The sequence below is a fragment of the Urocampus carinirostris genome, chromosome 11 (genome assembly GCF_059441175.1).
Source record: "Urocampus carinirostris isolate Australia breed hairy pipefish chromosome 11, RoL_Ucar_1.0, whole genome shotgun sequence".
NCBI classification, from domain to species: Eukaryota; Metazoa; Chordata; class Actinopteri; order Syngnathiformes; family Syngnathidae; genus Urocampus; species Urocampus carinirostris.
The window spans coordinates 10,666,076-10,682,810 of record NC_142359.1 but is presented as its reverse complement, the minus strand read 5'-3'; the positions used below and the strand labels follow the sequence as shown (position 1 = coordinate 10,682,810).

The 16,735-nt window shown below is 41.2% G+C and overlaps 1 protein-coding gene across 1 annotated transcript in view; it reads right to left on the bottom strand.

Annotated features, from left to right (window-relative positions):
- col25a1 (collagen type XXV alpha 1 chain) overlaps positions 1-16,735 on the bottom strand; it is a 78,799-nt gene that overhangs the window by 25,834 nt on the left and 36,230 nt on the right. The window contains exons 10-15 of the mRNA XM_088348170.1: positions 16,554-16,598; positions 10,300-10,332; positions 10,186-10,221; positions 7,128-7,172; positions 6,534-6,596; positions 3,789-3,857 (exon numbers count right to left, since the gene is read on the bottom strand). Coding sequence (XP_088204296.1) covers positions 3,789-3,857; positions 6,534-6,596; positions 7,128-7,172; positions 10,186-10,221; positions 10,300-10,332; positions 16,554-16,598 — 291 coding nt within the window. The remainder of the gene's footprint in view (positions 1-3,788; positions 3,858-6,533; positions 6,597-7,127; positions 7,173-10,185; positions 10,222-10,299; positions 10,333-16,553; positions 16,599-16,735) is intronic.

Sequence of the window (16,735 nt, the reverse complement as noted above, 5' to 3'; positions counted from 1 at the left end):
TTGTAAAACAATGGATTCAGAGATGCTCTCTTCCCCAGGATCACCACTACCCTAAACAAGCAAGATTTTACAAACTTTTAATAAATATTTCATATTGTATTTGATATAAGATATATTTGAATTTTAATATTTTATTCCTCTACCATCATTTTGGAAATATGTTGCTGCTAATGTTATTGCACTATTTTCAATTGCAGTTATTGTTCCATGGCACTTTTCCAGAAGACAAGCAATACATTGAAGATATTTGCCTTTTAATCCCAAAATTATCTCTTAACATTATTTTTCTCTCAAGAAAAGCTTACTTTTATGGCCTTGTGCCTCATTTGCATGCTGTTAATTCTGCCTAAAACGAACTGCACTTATGCGGCCGCGATCCATTATCGCCAATCCCAGACAGTGGAGAATGGAAGAAGTCACTGTTGTCAGGAGACGTGCCCTTCTGGCCTTCCTAATATGCACGGTTGTGCAGCCTGCAGAATGATTTTCTTTTGAAGCGTGGCATTGTGGCTCGCCTAAAATGAACTGCCACTATCCATTATGCCTGTTTGACTGTTTCTGAGTGCGGGGATTGAAAGGGCACATTTTTGTTCATGTATGCCGGCTCTTTTCTTCCGTTCTCTCCACCAAAAATGAACAGAAACCGTGCATGCCGCGATCCATTCTCCCCGGTCAGCCATTCGTTCGAGTGGGGAGTTTGTCAGGACCAGAACGGAGACAGGACACACTTGTGTTACGTTTCGCTCAGTTTTATCGGAAAACAAAGAAAGGGTTGCACCCACGATCCGGTGATTGCTGGACGCGGGAAGCAAGTGGGACTTCCGTGGCGAGCGGGAACAGAAAAACTGGTCAGTAGCCAGGACAGGAGAGCAAAAACGTGGTCGGGGTCGGAAACGAGTCGAAAGCCAGGAGAGTAGATGTGGTCATGGTTAAAAAAAGGGGGGGAGCCGGGGAACAGACGGGAGCAAAAACGGGACAAGTCGGAGTCAGAGTCGAAAAAGGCTTGGCTAGTATACACTGAGGTTCGCAGACGGACTGACAACAGGGGATTGAGAGGACCGGGTTCAAATAGTGAGAGGGAGCCAATCAGAACGCGCGGCGGTTGGCGCCAAATAAGCGGGCAAAGATGCATCACATCGGTAATCATGACAGGAGTTTTACTTCACGGATTTTGCAGGGGGTTCTGGTCCCTAGCCAGGATAAATAAGGGATTGCAGTGTTCATATTCTATTTCTCAATGTGGTTATTTTGGAATTATGTTGCTGTTAATGTCTTTGCACTATTTTTCATTGCACTTTTGTTCTGATGCACCTATAATTTAGACCAGGTTAGGCTAGATTTTTGGTGTCACGTCTAATCTCTTGTAAATAAAAATGTTTACTAAGTTGCTTTCAATGACACTAAGCAGCATTCTAAAAATATTCCAAAGGGCAAGCCCTAATAAGAAGCATGTCTTAGAGTTCGGGAACAGTCATGAGGCATTAAAAGCATCACGACTCTAATTGAAAAGGATTTCTAATCTAATTTGTACTTCAATAAACATCAAGTACACAGTGTGAGTACATTTGCGTTGGTGATGACAGATTCCTTGTGTTTTGCAGCCGTTTCCACATTCACAAGATATCGAAGCTGCCTTAAGGGTTTCGATGTCGCCCCTCGGGATGCCGGTGAAAACATAACCTCCACTGCGGAGGTCCCATTTCAAAGAATCACACGCGTTTCTCCCGAGAGATCCCCGCACGCCGTCGGCTTTTACTAAAATAACCGGCGGTGTTTATTTGAAATCTGTCAGTGATTAAGACGAGGTTTCACGTTTTACCATTTTTTTTATTAGCATGTGAAACACATGTGCAGGTCATCTGAGTATAGACTGGAGTTTATTAAAGCTACCTGTCGGGTCTGAGTCAGACATAAACACCGGCCTGCTTATTTCCCATTCGGTTGATGTGACGCAAATTCCCGATGTATGGGGTTTTATCAGTGCCCTATATTCCGTCTATGATACCAGTGACATGCTGTTTGCATATGATAAGTGTTGTGGCTGGTGTCCATATCAGCTGCCTTTGTATATATGCACGTGACAAGTGTACTAGGGGGTTTTATTCGTGCCAAAATTCTGTCCATGCACCTAAAGACATGTTGTCTAAATTTGTGACATGACTTTCTGTGTGCATTTGATAAGTAAATATCCTCAAGTTGCTATCAGCTGCAGTTGTATATGTGTACATGTAACGTGTACTACGCAGTTACATTAGTGCCAAAACTCTATCTATGAGCCCAATGAAATGTCGTCTTTCCATGTTACGCGACTTGCTGCCGTTGTATATGTGCATGTGTGATATGTACTATGGAGCTCCACGAGTGCCAAAATCAGTCTATGTCTTTAATGATATGCCATCAGTTCATATGACATGACTTATTGTCTGCATTTGATTAAGTGTCATTGCTTGTGTCAATGTCGGCTGTCGTTGTATACGTGCATGTGTAACATGTACTACGGGGCTCCACTAGTGCCAAAATCTGTCTACGTGTTTAATGATATGCCATCAGTTCATATGACGTGACTTGCTGTCTGCATTTGATTAAGTGTCATTGCTTGTGTGAATGTCAGCTGCCGTTGTATATGTGCATGTGTAACATGTACTATGGGGCTCCACTAGTGCTAAAATCAGCCTACGTGTTTAATGATATGCCATTAGTTCATATGACATGACTTATTGTCTGCATTTAATTAAGTGTCATTGCTTGTATCAATGTCAGCTGCCGTTGTATATGTGCATGTGTAACATGTACTATGGGGCTCCACTAGTGCTAAAATCAGCCTACGTGTTTAATGATATGCCATCAGTTCATATGACGTGACTTACTGTCTGCATTTGATCAAGTGTCATTGCTTGTGTGAATGTCAGCTGCCGTTGTATATGTGCATGTGTAACATGTACTATGGGGCTCCACTAGTGCCAAAATCTGTCTACGTGTTTAATGATATGCCATCAGTTCATATGACGTGACTTGCTGTCTTCATTTGATTAAGTGTCATTGCTTGTGTGAATGTCAGCTGTCGTTGTATATGTGCACATGTAACATGTACTATGCAGTTCCATTAGTGCCAAAACTCTGTCTATAAGCCCAATGAAATGTCGTCTTTCCTTGTTACGCGACTTGCTGCGTGGATACAATAAGTGCCATTGCTTATATTGATGTCAGCTGCCGTTGTATATGTGCATGTGTAACATGGACTATGGGGCTCCACTAGAGCCAAAATCAGTCCATGTGTTTAATGATATACCATCAGTCTATATGACGTGACTTGCTGTCTGCATTTGATTAAGTGTCAATGCCGGGTGCCGTTGTATATGTGTGCACATGCAACATGTTCATTGAGGATACATTAGTGGCAACACTTTGTCTATGCACCCATTGAGATGTTTGAGAATTGGGACGTGACTTGCTGTGTATATATCGTAAGTGGCGTTGCTTGTGTCGATGTCAGTTGCCGTTTTATATGTGCAGTTGTACTATGGTGTTCCACAAGTGCCAACATTTGGTCAATACGAGCATTGAAGACACTGGGAAATCACCATATTTTTACTAGAAGTACTTTTTATTATGATAAGAGCTCTTTGAATTCAGTTGGCTATTGTTGAAAATACTTAATAAATACTTAACACCTAAAACGACCTTTAACATTTGGTTGTTTTCCAGTTAAATAAAAACTGTACAAACACTTTTGATCTGCTATTATTCCTCCTCTAGAGGTCAGCAAAAATGAATTATAAATGTCTTACCTTAGGTCCAACGGGTCCCAGATCGCCGCGTTCGCCTTTTCCGGGCGGTCCATGCTCACCCCTTTCTCCCTGTGCACAAAAATCAATATACTCAATCAAGTCTGAATCCTTTCCCTTCTGTTGTCCTCAGAGTGAAGTGAGTAAAAACAGCCAGCAGATGGCGCTGTGGTCCAACTAAGAGATGCTTTGGTAAGTATCTTGCGCTTCCTCCACCTGAACAGTTTGTCCAACTCTAAAAACATCGTTAGCCACGAATGGGATATTCAACTGAAACCAGTTTATTGTCACTGATATCAATGTTCTGAAACATTGTATGCAATGAAATTAGATATGGCATATTTCAGTGCATCATTATTTTTAATGAATCCTCAATGTAATATGTTATTGCTAGGAATACAAAATCCCCGATTTTACACTACCTGTGTATTTAAAATAATTTTTAGGGAATATTTAGTATCACCTATCAGATTGATACGATACTTAATTTTTAAGTAGTCATCAAAACCATTAGGACATTTAAAAAAAAAATCCTAAAGGGGTGAGTAGTTAAAAAACCCTCATTTTTTTATATTTTTAATATTTTTTTAATATTCGTAAGTCCAGAGATTTGCATTTATTGGACATTACATGGGCCTCACCTAAACGAAGCTGACATCATTGTCCACCATCTTGCTGAAGAAAAAAATGTGCGATTTGGTCACTCTTGTCACGGTTGCCATGGCGCCCAATTGGCCCTGCCCGTGTGGCACCCGCTGCGGCTCGTTGACGGATTGGCTTCCCTTCTATTTAAGTTCAGTGCTCTCACTCACCCTTTGTCAGTCCGTCATCGAACCTCTGCGCCCGCAAGACATGGGTTTAGACTCTGTCCGGTTTCCTGTTAGTATTTCCTGTCCAGTATTGTTCCTGTCTATTTTGTCCTGTTTAATATCGGTTTCCAGTTTCGTTCCCGTTTGTCCTCTTGATTTTCGATATCCAGTTTTGATATCAATGCTGTCTTTCCCATCCTGTCCGGTATCGACCCCATCTTTCCGATATCTGCTCGTGCAATTGGTATCGATCTCGTTGGCCTCTGGCTTCCTGTCATTCCACACCAGACTGCTACCTTACATCTTCTGCCCAACGATCGCCGGCATTTGTGTTAAGGTGCATGACTGCCCCATTTCCCTTAAAATAAAAGCTTGTGTGAGGAACGTCACGCATTTGGGTTCTCCTCCTGATCCGGTTCTTGACAACTCTGTAGATTGTATTGATCCTTGTGCTTTTTAGTACTCATTTTGAGTTGCACAACACAATACCGCAACATCCAGTGATTAAATAATATGAACTATCTTGTTAAAATTGCATGGAATTAATAAAAGTTTGTTAGTAGTTTCAAGTTCCTTATTGTAAACGGCCACTAGTAGGCAGTCTTATGTACCGATAACAAAGTCTAGTACAGTTATTCATCGATATTCAAATGTCTCAATTTTGTATTCAATCAAAGAATGTTGAGTAATGCATTAGAGTAATTTGTATGGAAAAAATGTTTCGGAACTCAAACCAAGTTTATGGTCGAATACTAAAGTATTTCTGTATGGGCATGGATCAGTGTTCCCTCTAAGCTGCGCGCGTGCGCAATTGCGCACTGCTCGCACATTCTCAGCGCACAAGAAAATCTAGCCAGCGCACAAAAATGGGGGCTCAAAATTACTAGTTAAGAAGCGACTTAAGTCAAAGTTACAGTGCATGAAGGTAAAAATACACGGGTTCCCCTGACGTTGTGTCCTAAAAGCGGTATTTTGAAGTCGAGTCGAAGTAGAACGAAGTTAAGTAAAGTTAGTAAAGAACCGGCTTCTTCGGCTCGGCTCACTAAATGGAACCGGCTCTTTCGGGTCCTAAACGGCTCTTCGGGTTGTTTTTGCTTCTTTAATCCCAACATGACCAAATATTATGTAAAATTATGCACAACATGACTTAAAGGAAGGGGGGAATAGAACCAAAAAGAAAAAAATACCAAAATGAAAAAGTAGTGAAAAGCTGAGAAAAAAAAGAAACAAAAGGAAGAGAAAAAAAGAAGGAAAAATTTAGAAAAAAAAGCAAGAAAAAAAGAAAAGAAAGAAATTTAGGAAAAAGTAAATAGAGAACAAAAAGAAAAAAGTAACAAAAAAGTAGAAAAAAACATGCAAAAAAGAAGAAAACGTTTGTGTTGCATTCAAATAATTTCCAATTGTATCAAGTGAATCTTGTTGCCAACATTGTACTTTCACTAAAAAAATGTGATTAAGTACAGTTCTGTATCTTACAACTGACTAAATAAGCCCCCAAAAATGTTAATATTATGCGACAAAATATATCAGAAAAAAAAGAAATGGATATCTTGTGAAAGACTTGTAAGAACAAACGACGTTTGTAGGCCATACAACCTTTGCAATAGTACATGAGTCAATTCATTCAAAAGAGAAAAATAATTTTGCATTGCCGGAAACTCAAAATGTAACTTGATGTCAAGTTTTGGACATGTTTGATAATTAATTTTCTCGCCACACTTGGGATTATGGTTGCTCACTGTTGTTTCAAGCGTTGCTCACCGACTTTGCTCAGACCCGTGGAAAATTAGAGGGAACATTGGCATGGATACAGGTACACCAGCAGATATTAGTACTCATTCGTCCATATATTTTGTTAATTACTGTGGGATGCCAAAAATAAATCGCATATGGCACACATTATTAATATAGCATCTTCTGTTACATGGAGCTCCCCCACCTTTGTTCCTGGAAGACCTGGGAGGCCTGGTTCTCCCTGGGGACCAAGGTATCCTGGCTCCCCCTAAAGGAGAAGAATAAAAAAAGGAAAAACGTTCCCTGTGAGAGACAATTTCAATTCAGCATGCAGGGACAAACAGAAAAAACACATGCGCGCCGATGTTAAATCTAACATCCGTTTGGCGGCGCAAAACGTACAATGGCACCATGTTCCAAGAAAAACGGTAAAAATTGTCTTCCATGAGGATTGAGTCGATGTTATGAGAAGTGACGCTATTGCATATAACATATAACACGGCGTGCTCGGAAGTCGGTGAGTGCTACGTTAGCAAAATGCTGTTAGATCCATCGAGCGTTCAAGCATCTCAAGAAAAAAAAAATACAACTCAGAGTGTAGAACACCAAGCTTGAACCAAAAGCAAAAATGGTTCGTTCACAAAGAAGAGGCAGGTGTCAATGTATGCAGATGGAGCCAGAGATAAGCGTTACGCTAGCTATGCTTGGTGGATTTTTTGCTTAAGTGGGCTGAAGCAGATGGGAAAGCGGGGAAGGAAAGACTGTGATGGGGTCGGGCTGAAAACGGCAGGACATTTACCTTAATCCCTGGAAGTCCAGGCAGCCCTGGAAGTCCTGGCTCTCCCTACACAAGAAGAGTTACCACATGTTACAACCTAGCTAAACTAAGAGGTGCTTTGGGAATCCACACAACCTCTACCCCTTTAATTTTCATTTACCAATAAATTCATGACTAAAAATTGACTAATTTTATTAAAAAATATCATTTGCCGTCTACTATTAGCCCTTGCGACTTCTTGCTTCATACCTTATGGTGTCACTGCATTGCGGGTTGAAAAATATTCCGGAATTAATTATCCCCGTCAGTATATTGTCACGAGTGAGGGCCGGGGGAGCCCATTTTTGTTGGGCCACATGGCTTTTTCTTGCCACTATATCCACTAAAAAGTGTCCTGCACTCAAGGGGCCGCGATCCATTATCCCCGATTGCATACTGCTGTGAGTGGCAGAAGGCACTGTTTTTGAGATTTGTGCTGTTAAATCCTTCCTAAAATGAAATGCACGGTTGTGGGTGTGAACCATTATCCGCGTTGACAATTTCTGAGCGAGGGGGCCTGGAGAGCTTTTTTTAATTTCTGTTTTCGGCTGCTGAAGTGTGCCATTGTTGCACTTCTAAAATCCTGCATTGTTCCCTATCCCCAGTTGCTTATTGCTGGCAGCGGGGCCTGAGAGCAAAATTGTGACAAGCGTAGCGGCAGTTTTTTCCATTCTTTCCGACTAAAAAGAACAGCATCTGTCCGTTTGTCTGAGATCCATTATGCCCACATGACTGATACTGTAAGCGGGGGGCGGCAGAGCAGTTGTTAAACATTGGCGGTTAGGTGCTAGTGCAAGTACTTTCATCAGGTCTAGCATCTTTCTTTTTTGCCGTTACTGTATTCACCCCTAAAATTAATTGCACTTTTACGGCCAATCATATATCGCTGTAAGCGGGTGCCGCCAAAAGGCACCTTTTCTGGGAGGCATGCAGTTTTCGGCCACTTAAAAATAAATGCACCGCTGTGGCCGCGATCAATAATCCCCAGTTGAATAATGCTTAAAACGGAGGCAGAGCAAGAAAATGTCTATCATGCTCTGATTTTCTTTTATCTGCGCTTAAAATGAACAGCACCCTTGCGGACGCAATCCATTATCCCCTGCCACCTATTGCTACAATCAAGGGCCGGCAGAGTGCATTACCTTTTTTATTTGTGCTTTCCAGCTCAAAAAAATAAGTAAAAGGCAACCCAGATTTCTGGACTTTTATCACATCTCATCTCGTCCACCTGCTGTAAATTATTTGTAGCTGTCACAAAGAGGAAGGTAGCGCACATGCACTTTCACACAAACCATAGATTAGTTTGTTAAATCACTCAATCCCGCAACCTGCAAACATATGCTTTCATCTCTGCTGGAAAAAAGCTTTAACTGTCACACAGACTGCAAAGTAGCAAGAGTGCTTTTGACGCTCGAGAAAGCGGCACAAATAATATGCCGGAGAGACATACCAAAAAGGGATTGATCTATAACTCTGTTTGAAACATCCGAATTTACAGCGCATGGTGTGGAAGGATTAGCGGTGTGTGGGAGTGATCAGCTGTAATGCCACTCAAGAGATCAAGGCCACAGCTGTAAATTTGACTTTGCGGCATATGCCAGCCTTGTAAATGTTATAAACAAAAGCTTTTCTTCAAGTGTCTTTTGCATTTGTGACATATTACGTAAGGCCGTCCCACTGCGGCGTTTAACGAGAGGTGATAACTTCACGTAATGCCGAGTCGGGGATAATCGTTTGTCAGTTTGTCGGCAAAACTGGAGTAGCTGTGAAATTGTACAGTGAGAAGACGTTTGCTAAAGCTCTGCTATTTGTGTGCTAAGAAATTGAAAAAAATAGGACTATTATCCTTGTCCAGGAGTCTGTTAATTATTAATACTGTAGTCCCTCGGTACTTTGCGCTTTGTACTTGACAGCCTCAGTGCATCCATGGTTAAAAAATTTTCATTTAAAATAATTACCAAAAAAAAATAAAATAATTAAAGCCTTGCTGCCAATGTACTGGATGCACAATTGTAGATAACTTTTTTTCTTTCAGTTCGGGCACCTTAAGCATGCTGCTGTGACCCACTTAAAATAAACTGCACTGTGAGGCTGCGATCCAACATTCATGGTTGATGTATAGGCCTTACACAGCTTAACATCATTCTTACACAAAAAAGGGTGTTCAATAAGCTGATTGTAAATCTATTACAAGGGTAAACATTTGAGGGATCCCACAGTTCAATATTGAAATTTGGGGGAAGGTCCTGCTCACAACCCCGACGTTTGAGGGGATCAATTGTATTTTATTAACGAGGATGATCGTTGAAGGTTGCTTGATGAGATTCAGGACTTAAACTGATTACATCTCCTCATGAGCTGAATGCTGAGAGCGAGAGGACAAGTTTATGTCGTGCGTGGCGGCTCTATTTTTTTCTTTTGTGTCAACCAAAAAGTGAACTGCACCCATCCAATATCCCCGATCCCATATTGCCTTGAGCAGGCACTTATGTTGGGAGGCGAGTGCTGTGAGTTCTGGCCAGCAGAGCGCATATTAAAAATAGGGGATTAAGGGCTACGTAACGGATTTTAGCATGTCACGGGGGGAGATCTGTTTCCTATTAACCACTATAAACAAAGGATTACAATACTAGTAAGAATGTGCAGTGACGGGCTATGGTACATAGATCCTATTTTTGAAAACATGTAACGAGCGAACGCATTTCTAAACCAAATTAGACATTTTAGGCATATCTTCTGGGTTTGTAAGATGCTGGTGAGGTTAGCACACTTGAAGCCAAAGAAAGCAAAATTGAGAAAGCCAAGAGGCTCAGCAGACCAGAATCAAGCATCAGGTTCTACTCGGCGGGCCCCCCTGCTGTCCTCAGTCCTAATACTGCACTTTTAACACAAAAACCTTGACTGAGATTGGAATTTTCACGTCAAAATTAGATCCTTAGTTATGAGATCTTGCGAAACACGCAACCACTCCGGATTCAGATTGCTCTGTGATATACAGGGCAGTCAATTTGCTCTCTAGCAATAACAACATCATAATTACCTTGTGTCCGCTTCTTCCGGGCTCTCCTGGTTCCCCCTAAAACACAAGTGACAATATTTGTTATGCGTGACTTCCAGGGTTAAAATAAAATACTTTTTTCAGGAAGGGTTTTACCTTGATGCCTGCTGCAGAGGAGCCTGCATCTCCCTAAATGAAAAAAACACACCCATTTTGAACAGTTGTCCGCATTGGGTTATGGCTTTCCTTGCTTACGATATTTCCATGTTGCAATCTGGAATACTAAATCTTATATAACAAAAGGTTGGGTTTACAAAATATTCTGGGCATAAATTAGCTACAAGAAATTTACAATAATTTAGGCCTTATACGGCTTAACATCATTCTTACACAAAAAAGGGTGTTCTATAAGCTGATTGTATATAATAATAATTATAATAATTTCCTTGTATTGTCATTCTGTGTAACAATGTACACAGAACGAAATGTCGATTGCACCTGACCCGTTGTAGCGAGCCGATGCAGCCGCAGCCAACAGAGGGCGCCGCCGGCCACTTTTTAAGTCTTAGGAATGACTCGGCCGGGGCGCGAACCACCGACCTCCCAGTCTCAAAGCGGGCGCCTTACCATCTAGGCTACTGAGCTGGTATAAATTGTGAACCTATTACAAAGGTAAATATTAAAGGAATCCCACAGTTCAGTATCGAAATTTGGGGGAAGGTCCTGCTCACACCCCCAACCTTTGTGGGGATCGATTGTATTTTATTAACGAGGATAGTTTAAGGTTGCTTGATGAGATTCAGGACTTAAACTGATTACATCTCCTCATGAGCTGAAATTTATTTCTCCCCCGTCTCTCATTGTGTATTCTATTCAAAGAAGAAAGGTGTTGGACCTAGCGATTGTTGCTAAAGGCCACCTCTGGCTACAAAACGAAACAACTGACGTTGCGTAATTACAACTAAATAAGTGAATGAAGGTATAAATTCAGAAATTATACACTCATGACTATAGGCAGTGACATATTTCAATATTACAACACCATATTGGCTTAAAATTGCAGCTAAAACCCTTAACACACACCGCACAAAAAACTGAAACTCTTGCAAACACACTACCTCATACAGATGTAAAATTGTATTCATGCCTATGCTCACTTTGCCCAATGTTGACTATTTTTGCACAATGTTGACAATTTTTGCAAATTGCACTAATACAATCCCAAAACTGTATGTAACATCCTACATAAATGCCCACATTTTTTGTGTAAATATTTGTGTAAATTATAACCTTTATCTTCTTCGTTCCTTTATATTATGTAAATTATAACCTTATCTTCTTTGTTTTCTTTTATCGTCGCTGTTAAATGTGAAACTGGAGTGCCACGCCTAATTTCGTTGTCACAATATGTTCAACCCATTTTGTGACAATGACAATAAAGGTATATTCTATTCTATTCTATTCTATTCTAAAAAGACCAAAGGCTTGTTTGGAGGAATTACTGTACCTCTGCAAAACCAAAACACACAGTCAAATAAAAAAGATGAACCTTAAACGGGCCTTTTGCTCAAGCAAAAATGGATTCGAAACGTTTTTGCTAACCTACACAGTGCTGAGCAATTTAGCAGTGGGGTGTGTCTGCTTTTATTCTGAAACCTTGCAACAGCCCATGCGAGAGCAATTAACAGAAGATGAACACACACTTCACACAAACAGAGGCAGTTTCGTCGCCATGGACCTTCGCTCTGCAGTTTATGACGACTTCCTGATTTCATAAATATCTCAATGTGAGCCACAAAACCTGCAGCTGCCTGAAACCGCAACTGTGTGTGGCGCAGCTAGCCGAAATGTCCCGACTGGGCCAATTAGCATACTGAGGCCGTATCCTGCGATTAAAGCCTGTCGCCGCAACTCCAATTTTTACGGGCCGACCCACGCAGAGGATTTCAAGTCGGACATAAAAGCGCAACTGCTTTGCCGCTTGGTAAATTGGGCAATTTTCCAGCTATTTCCTTAAGCGAGAATGTCTGAATGGCGGCAGCTAGCACCTGCAAACAAGTTTAACGTTTCACCCCAAAACACATGAAAATAAGTACCCTGATACACGCAAACTCCGGCTGACTTGCCAAAAACAGAATCAGGTGTATTGGATGTTTTCTGACCCCACGATGAAAATGCTATAGTTGTATCCAACCATATATAGCGTAAGTCTATGCTTTTAGCGAGCCACATTACGAGCACATATTGTAAACACATGGACTCCAGAAATTGAGCTCACTTTTGGAGTGCAAGAATACAAGCATCGTACTTGGTTGTAATCAGAATATTCGTAAACTCCATGCGTTCATTTATCCCTAGGCGTGTTAACCATTTTTTCAGATTCGTCCAGGAAGCCAAGACAGTAATCCTTGGTTTATAGCAATTAATGGGGACCAGGACCCCTCACAAAAATCCACAAAGTAGACCCCCCTAATTTTAAAATGCACTGTGCCGGTCACCGAAGCAACACTAATCCACCGGGGATAACGGATCGTGGCTATATGGGTTCTGTTAATTTTAGGCAGAAAGAACGGACATAAAGAACCACCAATCATGACACAAATTTGATCTTGTGCCCCCTGCTTCTAGCAAAAGTTGAAAAGAGATGGATTGCAGCTAAAACAGTGAAGATCACTACAGGCGGGCCACAGTGTTAAGCTTCAGTAGCTAGAACAAGAAAAAAAGCGCAGTTTTTTGTGCTCCGCATACCCCTGGTCTGAGTAATGGTTGACCAGATAATGGCTTGCGCTCACATCTGTGCATTTCATTCTAGGCAGGCCAGAAAGGCATGCCTCGCAACATAGGTGCTTTTTCCTGGATTCCAATTGCAGAAATATGGGATCAGGGATAGGGTATTGTGGCTGCACAAGTGCAGTTCATTTTAGGTGGAAATAATGGCAAGAAAAGAGCTGCCAGTCCTGACAAAATGTGATCTGTTGGTCCCTGCTCTCAGTAATCGTCGTCTGTAGATGATTGATCGCGGCCACGACTGCATTTCATCTAAGGCAGGCCAGAACAGCACAGCTTCTGACAAAAGTGCCTTCTGCAGGTACCAATCACAGCCACATGGGATTGGGGATATTGGAGTGCAAATAATTTCAGGCAGAAATAAGGCGAAAAAAATCTGTCAGACCCGACAAAAATGCACTCTGCTGGCTCGCAACTATAAGCAATCGGGGATAATGGATTGCAGAATATTTTACCAGAAACGATGGAGTGAAGTTAAAGCGCAAAGTAGCGAGGGATTACTGTATTCCATTTCTAATCAGATTATTTGTCAGGACCAGAACGGAAACAGGACCCACTTGCGTTACGTTTCTTTCAGTTTTATTGGAAGAAAAGAAAGGGTTGCCCCCACGATCCGGTGATCGCTTGTTGCAGGAAGCAGGTCGCTCTGAATGCGGAAGTGGGACTCCCGTGGCGAGCGATGGTGGTGTCGGGAACGGAAAAACGGGTCATTAGCCGGGACAGGAGAGCAAAAACGTGGTCAGGGTCGGAAGCGAGCCGTAAGCCAGGAAAGGAGAGTAGACCTGGTCAGGATCAAAAACGGGTCGATGCCGGGGGACAGACAGGAGCAAAAACAGGTTGGAGCCAGGGTCGAAAAAAAAGGCTTGCCTAGTGTAAACTGCGGTTCGCAAACGGGCTGACAAAGGAGACAGATAGGAGTGTGTTTAAATAGGGACAGAGAGCCAATCAGAGTCCGAGGCAGTTGGTGCCAAAGGAGCGGGCACAGGTGAAGCATATCGGTAATCATGACATTATTAGCTGCATGATAATTTTTTGTTCAAACTGATTAAAAAGATATAATTACTTTTCCAGACATTTTGCAAAATAATTATTTTCAAACACAAAACTTTCTTTAAAGGGACAGTGTGTATTATTCAGTGACTCCTAGAGATGAGAAAAACATAATATTTAAGTAATTAAAGCAAAAAGTAAGCGAAAATACGTTAATCGTGATATAAAAGGAAGCTCAAGAAATTGAGGAAAAAATAGTGCGCTTTTAGTCTTTGTAGTTTCTATCCTTCCTTGTGAATTTTAGCACTTTGCATAACACAATACAGCAAATATATTGATTGTCCCTTTAAATATATGTTTTTCAGGATTTGATTTTTATTGTCAAGATTGATTAAATTGAGATTTTTTTAGGGTTGCTTGGCACATTGAAGTCGAGGTGAATTAATGATTTTGTTCTTCTCTCCTGTGGTCCCAACCCCCTTCTGAAACCTTCAACCTCCACCCAGTCCCTTCTAAACAAAGTCGCCTTCTAACGTGCAAAGTGTCCTCCAGACCCCGTCCTCTGCGGTTTTCTCTTTCCCAGAGCATTCCCGCAATTTTCCCCACAGTGCGTGCTGCCTTTTGTTAACTTTGGCATCACCGCGTGCCCTAAAGAAAAAACACGCACAGATACTGCCGCTGACGGATCGGGGTTTGACAATGACAAATTTCCTACGGAATCAAATACTTTACCGTGCAAAAATGGACTCTTTCCTCATGCAACGGTTGCATTTCCAAGTTCCTCGCACCATTCTATTTTCTTATTTGACCGAATATGATCCCAAATCAATTCAGTTTGTCTACTGGTGCTCCAGCTATTCATCAAGCGTTAGTCAGGATACTGGATATTTTGCAATCCGTGAGTCGAGGGACAGCAGAGCACATTTTTGTCAGGCCTGATGGCTTTTTTTGACGTACGGTCCACCAAAAAGTAATCCATTATCCTCGATCGCATATTGGTGTAGGCCAAGACCGTCAGAACATACTATAATTGGGCCTGGCGACTCTTTTCTTTGCATTATTCTAGCCACGGCCAAGTCATACCTAAGACTTACAACATGGGTACACTCCTTGCCTCCCTGCTTGGCGCTCGACATTAGGGGTTGGAATTGGGGGGTTTGGTCACCTGATGACTCCCAACGAGGCAATCAACCCAACATATCAGTTGAGTTGAGCATGGGGGCTGGGAATCCCCTCCTCAGTATCAATCTTCCCGAAAGAGTCAAAAATGTGAATGTTTTCTTGACTCTAGCGACCTGCTACTAGGGGGATATGGCTCTGGTGTGTATATATATATATATATATATATATATATACATATATATGTGTGTACAGTGTCTGAAATAATGTCTGCCAGGGCGCCCAGGGCGTGCATCTTTCACGTTGGGCGTACAACTTACAAAACGTCACCGCCCGAGGGGCCGACAACTTTTTCAAGAAAGAAAAAAAAAAAGAAATGTTTGCTTTATTCCGATTTCGAAATGTTCGTTCGGTTTGGAAATTTCGCCTCCATGTATTTCATTAAACAAGGGATTACAATACATCTATTTCCGGTGAACAGTGTATTTCTTGACAGATGCTTCAAGTGAGAAGTAATCAGAGCTGAACGGAACGAAATCTCAGGTAACATTTTGAATGTAGCAATCCCGCCTTCGGTCAAATGAGCTATCTTTATTTAGACCTGCTACTTTTAGGAGATACCGGAAATCCATAAATAAAGAATACATGAAGTATTGCTTTGTTTTTCTAGAAACATTTCTGCGTATGCTGATGCCACACTAAAAAGACCAACGATAATTACTATTTAAACCATGTTAAGAATTGGGAATTTTCCATTGTCATTGTCCAACACCCAGAGTTGTTTGCAGGAAAGAAAAAAAATACAAATAAAATCAGGTTTTGTTTTAAAGGGATTCTGAAAATAGGTTTGTTAAAATTTCCCAAAATTGGGTAAAAAATGGACAAACCCAATACTTGTTGTTTTGCCAGAACAACCCCCACAAAATGTCATGTTTTAGTTTTTCTGTACAAGAGTATGATGGAGCATTTTTATTTTAAAAAATACCCCAAAATTGGTTCATTTTTACTTAACTGCCAGGGTCATTTTGTTTTTTAGAACAACAAATTGGGTTTTTTTACACACAATGATCCAAATATTGGGTTGGTCCCTTTCTTTAAGTGTACTGTAAACGCTGAAATTGGTTCATATTTGTAATATTTAATCTTTTTTACATACATATTTAAATAATTGTTGTTGTGCAGGTACACATTTTACTAATATCTTTGGTATTTTGAAATGCTTAGGAACACAGAAAAAAAAAAACATGAGGTCAAATGAGACAACATTTCGGTGGTGTAAAACTGATCTAGAACAAATTATGGTGAAGTAACGAGGTATCACTGTATATCATTAGCAGTTTCATAGTTTTGATACTAGCTACTTAAACAACGACCAGCAGGATGAAAAAGGGTCTATAGTTTGAACATACACTTGCCACTGGACTATGTCCTCGTGATCCCCCCCAAAATACTCTTGACAAACCTCAAACCTACATAAATGATGTTTAGTATGCAAGACAATGCAATAGACACACCTTCTCCCCGATTTCCCCTTTCGGTCCTTCTTCTCCCATGTCGCCCTGCAAGCAAGCGGAAAAAGAAATGAGTTTTCAACGCAGACGGAATCACGAAAGCCTCAAAAGAGCGTTCTGCTTTACTCATCGAGAGCAGCCAATAAAAGTGCAGAGCGTTCGCTTCAGGGGTTATGGTGTGTGAT